Source organism: Oreochromis aureus, linkage group 19 (genome assembly GCF_013358895.1).
Source record: "Oreochromis aureus strain Israel breed Guangdong linkage group 19, ZZ_aureus, whole genome shotgun sequence".
In the NCBI taxonomy this organism is placed as follows: Eukaryota; Metazoa; Chordata; class Actinopteri; order Cichliformes; family Cichlidae; genus Oreochromis; species Oreochromis aureus.
In genome coordinates, this window is record NC_052960.1 from 1,011,179 (window position 1) to 1,018,907 (window position 7,729).

Genomic DNA, 7,729 nt, shown 5'->3' on the forward strand with positions numbered 1-7,729 from the left:
TATCGGAGAGTTCTATCAGAGTGAGCCATGTTTGATGTTTCTGTCACAGGGCACTGTTATCAATAAAGTTTAGATAGAAACACAAACTTCCGCTTACGTCCCACCCACCGCCTCAGGATCTATCTTCTGATTGGTTACGACGAACATCAATCAGCGGCTTATTCCCTTCCTTGGTAACGGCCTCGGACCCGGAAGTAAACACGTTAGCCGCGAAATGCCAACAGACTGACGGCAGAGAGAACATCTGTCCAGCTGCTGCGATGAAGAGGAGCGCAGAGGTGAAGCAGGTGAAGCACGTGATCGCGGCTCTGTGCAGGCTGCTGGCGGCCGCGGGGCTGGACCCCGTGCCCCCCCCGGACTCCTTCCGACGGGCCAAGTTTGGAGACGCGGTCCAGGTGAGTCAGGAGCACGTCACCGGCCACTTTATTAGGTACACCTGGTCAACCGCTCGTTTACATAAGTATCTAATTAGCCAATCACAGGACAGCACGTGATGAAGACGAGCTGCTGAAGCTCCAAGTGAGGAAGAAGAAAAGAGGTTTAAGAGCTGGGTTACTGAGGGGTCAGAGGTCAGAGGGGGGTGGACAGACGAGGAGAAGAGCATCTCTGAAGACTGAAGCAGATAAACTGCGCAAGACCACACGGTTTCCCCTCCCGGTGTAAGAGCTGATGATGTGAACGTGGAGCATTAAACCAGCACCGATTGGCTTCATCGGCTTCACTCATCCGCAGCTTGGCTGCAGTGACATCTGCAGGTGACACGGAGGCAGCAAAGGCTCGAGGATCACGCTGAACTCGGGTTTGTGTGAATGATGCTGGAAGGTGTGCTCAGGGAAGCAGGTGCTGGGATGGTGGGGTGTGACGGGGTCACCACTGCTTTCAACACGATATAAAGGCTTTTATTGTAACTATACACATGTACAATGAGATTAAAAACAAAAAGGGGTTATATTTACACTGTGGGTTATTGCACAGCAGTGATGGTAATTTGCACAGTGTGTGTACAGAGGGGAGTCGGGGGCTGGGGGGGTCAAACTGTGTGGTCAGTGTGAGTTCAGGGTGGTTACGGCTCGCTCCGGCTTTCAGAAACACTCACCTGACACCAACGAGGCGATGCAAGGCGTCTCTCGTCGTGTAGCCGTATCGACATATACCTAATGAAGTGGCCAGTAAGTGTATGTTCAAAATTCAGCCTTCAAGAGATCTGGAGCTGCTAAATGTGCTCCTGAGGACTGACTGCAGTCATTTAGTTTTCCACTGGTGCTTGAATGCAGCGTACACGTCATGTGACGATCCAGGTGATCTTCACGTCAGTGAAAAGAAAGCCACAAATATTAAATGTGTGTAAAGCTTGGACATTTGAACACATCCACACATGTAGTAGTTTCAGGTGTGTGTGTGTTTGTGCTTGTGTCACATCGTGCACACTTCCTCCTTTCCCTGAGTGGACGATGGAGAGCTCTGAGCTAACTCAGCGTCTCGCTGGATTTCCAGGAGGATCCGTTCTGGCAGCTGCTCGCCGACATCCTTCAGACCGCCGGCGTCATTTCCTGTGACAGCTCGGAGCCGACAGCAGGTCAGCACTTCTTCATCTCGCCCTAACTTCGCTTGTGCAGACTGTAAGCTGACGTTTGATTCGTGCTTTTTGTCAGAGCGCAGGAAGCTCGTGGCCGCCGGCTTGTGGCAGAGCGGCTTTCACGCTGACTGGATGTACGAGGGAGAAGAAGGAGGCGCAGTCTTTAGCCAGGAACTCCTCCTGGCGCTCGGCTGGCTGCTCGCCACAGGAGCGCTGGAGAGCGTGGTGATGAAGAGAGTGCAAAAGCTGGACAGGATGCTGCTCATGTGCACACCTGTGAGTACCACGGCAGCGTGCAGGTGAGCCTCCTCCATGCGTCTGTGTGCTTACCTGTGTTCTCCCTCTCTGTCAGGTGCTGCCACACCTTCCTGCTGACCTCCATGTAGACTCCGCCTCCCTTAGGAGACTCCAGTGGCTCATTGGTTGCTTGAGACATCAGAGACGGATGCTGCTGTCCATGCTGCGAGAGCAAACCCGAGCTCTGCACGCTGTGAGGAAACCTCATCTTTAGCGTTCACGTGACATCGGAATAATCGGAAACACGAGTTCCACTTTCAAACAAATGCCCGCTGAGTCGGATAGACACATTTAGCTCAATGACATGAAACACAATGTTATATATTATGATATATTATGAACACAACGAGCTTGAAACAGCTTCCCAATTTAGAAATCAGAGAACTGGCAGTTCCAGAACTGACGCTCCCAGTCAGAGCCATGCTAACCTCCAGCTCACAGGGCTGCTGCGAGCCTGGACAAACCCTGGACTATAAATCCACATTACTGTTTCCACTCATGCCAGGATTTTCCACGTTTGTCACAGATATTCTCCACTTCATGTTCACTAAACCAGATTAAACCAACTGTGTGTTCAGGTTCTTTCTGCGAGCGTCGCCGTGTCGCCGTCCTCTGACCGCAGCTCTGCAGCACTCGAGGAGGTACGTCTGAGTGTCTCACAAACTCTGTATATGAAAGATGGAGGCAGCTTCCAGCAGTGACGTCTGTGAGGAAGTGAGCTGATCTCTGAGCTCAGACGAGCTTATGGTCTCTGTGTATTTTGGAGATGACGTTGCCTTTAGTGTCACAAAGGAGCAGGAGGAGGGAGGGTTTAGGGCGGGGCTACCAGCTGCTGATTAAACAGTACTGATAAGTTTATAACAGGAGGAACTGAAAGGCGTGTCCTTCTGCTGCAGGAGTGCGTTTGTGTGCAGCAGCTGTGCAGCCTCCTGGAGGCGTACCTGAAGTGGAAGCAGGTGGAGGACGTCTTCTGGACTTGGATGGTGCGTTTGTGGTTCTCACACCCTGAAAATATGATGAATTTAAAAAAGTAATCAGCTTCACAGCAGAGTGGCTGAAACAGCAATGTTAGAGGAAGTGATGCTGTGTGTGTGCGTGACTGTAGGACAGCGTTGTGGACCTGAAAGATCCCATCAACAGGAGGCCCAGACATCCAACCAATGAGAACCCCGGAGTGTGTTGTCATGGAAACAGCAGGCTGGAGAAGCTGGAGGCGGTGCTGCTGAGACTGCCTGCAGCTCAGGTGAGCAGCACACAGAGGTCAGCCAACACAGGTGCTGACTTTTGTCCTACATGGGACTGATTTCTCATCATTCGACAGTCTTCAGTCAGATTAGGCACTGAAAACATCTCGGTTAGGTTTGGAAAGGTTTAAACACATTTGCCCCTTTGTCACGGTCCCACTGCGTCAGTTTCAGAGTGATGCTGGCGCGTGGAAAACCTGCAGACCCGACCGTGATGTTTCATAGATGTTTAAACTGGAATTCATGCTATGCATTCTTTGAGCATTTCCCATGATTCTTTGCTGTTCTGTGCTTTACTCAGAGTGCAGGCAGTCGCTGTGACGACATCCAACATAACGGAGCCCGACTCCATTTCAATTTTCAGTTTGATTTTTATTAATAAAGCACCAAAGCACAGCTTACACTGAAAGGTACGGACTCAGTATGCAGCGGCCCAACAATCAGACGACCCGCTGTGAGCAGCAGTGAGGAGGAAGAATTCCTTTTAAACAGGAAGTAGCATGAACTAGTTTTTCTCTATCAGTCTTGCAAGAAAGCAGTCCTACATATTTGTTTAATATGTGCGTTGAAGGACATGTCCTGGTCAAAAATGATTCCAAGATTTTCAGGGCCGAGTACAATAACCTCAGTTTGATCTGAATTAAGAAGCAGAAAGTTAGCGGCCATCCAGGTCTTTATGTCTTTAAGACATTCCTGCAGTTTAACTAATTGGTGTGTGTTACCTGGCTTCATGGACAGATAGAGCTGCGTGTCATCTGCATAGCAGTGAAAATATCTGCAGTGTTTTCTAATCAGGCTACTTACATGGACTGTAACTGTGGTGTTTATACTGATATTTGTGCTCCTGCAGAGAGGACAGAGGAGACGAGGAGGAGATGGTAAGGACAGAGAAGGAGGAGAGAGGACTCAGGCAGGGTTTGGTGTCTCCTCGTCCCTCCCTCCTGTTCTCTCCTCCTTCCCTTCCTTGCCCTCCCTCTCACAAGTCTGCCGAGCGAGGCCTCGGCTGGAGGAGCCAAGGAGGCGCCCGGCCGGAGGCCCCGGTGGGCGGGCGGAGCCTCCAAACGAGCTCCAGGCGTCCGAGGCCGTGGCTCTGCTTCTTCATGCAGAGGCCGTGCTGATGAAGAGGAGGGACGAGCAGAGGCTGACCAACAGGACGAAGCTGCAGGAGTCGATCGGCAGGCTGGACGAGCTGGTGCTGATTCCTCCGTGAGCGTCCAGTTTAAAGCGGTGAAGCTTTGAGGACGCTATCGTCTCTGCAGAGACTGAAACAGCTGCTGCACACACGAGTCGCCCACAGGCCGTTCACTCAGAGTGTTTAATAACTGATAAACACACACCGTCATAACTGGATCTGTTGGTCCGATACATGAAATGTTGTGAAGTCAAACTACAGGCGTCAGAAACATCATTTTCATATTTATTCATTCATCAAATTAAACACAAAGTTATTTTCAGCAGAGCCAAAAGAGTCACTTTAAATTTAAACATTTAAAAAATTAACCAGATTCCAGCTTCTGATGTTTTCTGTCGTCGGGTAAATTTCTGGGAGTTTGGAGGCTACCGGGCCGTGAAGACGCGCTCGTCACGAATTCACCACCAGCAGTTTCTGCATGTACGAGTTGAGCCACTTCTGCCTCTCCATGGAGGTGAGCAGCTTGCTCTTCTCTCTGAAAGCCGCGTCGTCGGCCACCACCAGGTTCCTCTTCGCCATCCCGGCTCCCGGAGACGACCATTCGGCAGGCCACGCCCCCTCCACACTACAGATATAAAAACAACACGGGTACACACAGTGCACTCCTGTTTAAATAGGAGATTCAATTTTTCCCCTTGTAAATTTGACTGTTTATTAATTTAATAATAACAATAATAATAATAATAAACCAGTCTTTATCTTTCTATCCAATCAGACTGCTTTGTGCCGATAGGAGGAGGAGTCTCCCCCTGCTGGACGCTAGAAAGAATGCAGGTTTAATGTTTTTCATCTTTGTCCTTCTTTCATATACAGTCTATGATATTTCATTACGAACCTATCAGTTTTGCCCAGCTGTACCTTGTCTCCGCCCCCTCTGGAGCAAATAGCCACGCCTCCCTCATCAGTCCTGCTTTGCTGTTGGCTGCTGCTCTAAGGCCGGGCGCTGACATCATTTGGATGCTCCAATCACGGAGAGAGATGGAAGGGTAGAGGACGTCCCAGTCGACTCGTTTGTGTTCCTCCGAATCTTCCGAACTTCTGCAATTGGATGAGATCACAGTGACATCACAATGTCGTGTAAACATCATTCACATGGCACCCTCAGGCCTCCGTAGGAGGTGAAATCCTCTTTCCAGTGTCTGGCAGAGTGTCTGGCTCATTCATTGGTTCAGAGCGTACCCACCTGAGAGGAAGACGAGACTGAGGGAAGCCAGACGTCAGCAAGATCATACCCAGAATGCAAAGCAGTGGGACGCACGTGCGGGGAAAAACAGGAAGCTGAGACATCCTAAAAACAAACAGAAGAAGAATTTTCAGTTTCATGAAGCTCGTTGTGATCTCATGTTGCAGCGCCTCCTCTGGTGGATGATGGTCACTGATGTAATTCCTAAACATTTTTATTCTGCATTGAGGAACAAAGTCTGGCTTCAGGTGTTTCAGTCTGAGGCTGACAGAGCGGCTGTAAACGCCGGCGCCCTGACCCCGAGGTCACCGCTCGCCTCCAGCTCCTTATTTGTCAGGCAGCCGTGAAACGGCGAGTTTGAGCCCTAACGAGGAGCTTTTGGTGCCTGAAAGTGAATCGGGCTGTGCTGACCTTTAACCCCACAGACACCTGTTTAACATAGCTGTCGTCTCTCTGCAGCTGGCTGACATGGCGACGTTTTTTTCATTATTGTAATATTACAGGATTCGCTGGCTTTGTTTTCATAACGACGACAGCTTCGTTACTTTTTCATAGACTGCAGGTGTCACTTTTTTATCACCGTGGTAATGCTTCTGCAGCTTTCATGAAATATTTTTTCCTCAGTCTCCGCAGCACATCTAATCATAATAATAATAATGATAATAATAATAATAATAGTGATTAAATCACATAATTACAGTTAAATATATTTGATTGTTTAGGCGTGATGACAGGCGTCACAGTGACATCATACCTGACGAACATTAACAATGACACAGACGAATGTTCTTATGCTGTAAACAGCAGTGATGAAGGAGGCGGCGCCGTCACGTTATACTCACAAACTGAGCTCATGTAATCCATTACTCTTACAGGAAGTCGAGTGATGTCACCACTGTGGTGTTTTTTAAATTAGCTTGTCGTATATTTTACTTATTTTTACATGATAAAAACCATCGTTTTGACTCCGCCTCCTCCCGCGCCTGGACTTCTTTATAACTGACTAATGAACAGACAGACTCGCTCCAGAGCTCACTCTGAGCTCACCTGTGCAGGTGCACACGAAGCCTTTTATACTCCAATCAAGTTAGTTCACCAATCACTGAAGACACATTCTGATTGGACCCGATGTGTGCTGTCACGCCTCTGCCAGTTTGACCCTGATCTGATGCCGGACTGAGTTTGGCGCCCTGTGAAGGACTAACCTGTGATGTCAGTGCCAGTTTGGTGTTTCTTACCTGCTGCTCAAGTGTCGCTGTGTCTCCTCGGAGCTGGACCGTGAGGTTGGATGCTGGCGTCACTCGGGGAGAGAAACCACCAAGAAACTGAGCAGAGCTGCAGGCGAGTCGCTGTCCCAGCCGCTCAGATTTCTGCTTCCTGTCAACACAATAAAGTCTGAGTAGAAACAAAATGGATCCTCACTCGTGCTTCTTGGTTGACGCTTCGCCGTGTGCAGATGAATGGTGGTCTTTCATACTTATATACAGCTTACTGTGGAGGGTCTGAGCCCCCCCCCCCCCCCACACACACACACACACACACACACTGAAGCATGTACACCCCTCAGCAGATCAATCCAGCTGTGGTTCGGTGCCGAGGACGCCGTTAGCTTGTTAGTGTCCCGTTTCAAAGACTGTTAGTCACCGTGCTGCTGCAGAGGGCCAGCGTCCTCATTACAGAGCTGCTGTGTGTGTGTGTGTGTGTGTGTGTGTTTGCATACGTGCAGGACTGTTCAATCGTACAAAACAATGCAAAAAAGCTTTATAGGACGTGAGAAATGTTCTCTGTGCAGTAACGAGAAAATAAATCATCATGAAAAACAGAAATCACGTTCAACAAATAGACACACACACTCTCACACACACACACACACACCGGTCTGAGCTTCCTCCACACTGACAGGTTAACGAGGCGTCCTTATCCACGGTGAAGGCCACTAAAACAAACTGTGGGCGATGTGACCACAGACGTTTCCTACGTGGTGCTGAAGCACCTCAGTTCATCAAACGTGTCCCTGGGATGATTCCTGCAGGACGTCCCAGAGACGGCCTGGTTACTGAGGACCACAGCGTTCACGTCCTGCTAGAACACGGTGGGGCATCAAAGGTGTTTCAGGTCATTTTACCATAGAGAACCTGCTCCGCCCACCTTGCTGCGTCTGCATCCTCATCAGCTGGTGTTTGCTGGCTGTTGCTGGGTGAAACTGGTCTTTGCAGTCACGTTGGTTGTTTGCAGGT

The 7,729-nt window shown here is 49.5% G+C and overlaps 2 protein-coding genes across 3 annotated transcripts; one reads left to right on the plus strand and one right to left on the minus strand.

Moving 5' to 3' along the window:
- The first annotated feature begins 124 nt into the window (after window positions 1-124).
- tedc1 (tubulin epsilon and delta complex 1) lies at window positions 125-4,692 on the plus strand. The gene is made up of 8 exons (XM_031749731.2): window positions 125-395; window positions 1,495-1,576; window positions 1,653-1,852; window positions 1,929-2,066; window positions 2,452-2,514; window positions 2,770-2,856; window positions 2,979-3,116; window positions 3,968-4,692. The coding sequence occupies exons 1-8, from the start codon at window positions 261-263 to the stop codon at window positions 4,325-4,327; spliced, it is 1,203 nt and encodes a 400-aa protein (XP_031605591.1). The 5' UTR covers window positions 125-260; the 3' UTR covers window positions 4,328-4,692.
- On the minus strand, window positions 4,670-6,953 carry pth2 (parathyroid hormone 2). 2 transcript variants are annotated; one of them, XM_031749732.2, is made up of 4 exons: window positions 6,731-6,953; window positions 5,493-5,597; window positions 5,168-5,347; window positions 4,700-4,874 (listed from the first exon to the last, which is right to left on the minus strand). In XM_031749732.2, exons 2-4 carry the CDS (start codon window positions 5,594-5,596, stop codon window positions 4,700-4,702), a joined length of 459 nt encoding a protein of 152 aa, XP_031605592.1. In that variant the 5' UTR covers window position 5,597; window positions 6,731-6,953. The 2 variants fall into 2 exon arrangements, with proteins under 2 accessions (XP_039459465.1, XP_031605592.1); XM_039603531.1 differs by having other exon boundaries at window positions 4,670-4,874; window positions 5,493-6,953.
- Window positions 6,954-7,729: the final 776 nt, after the last annotated feature.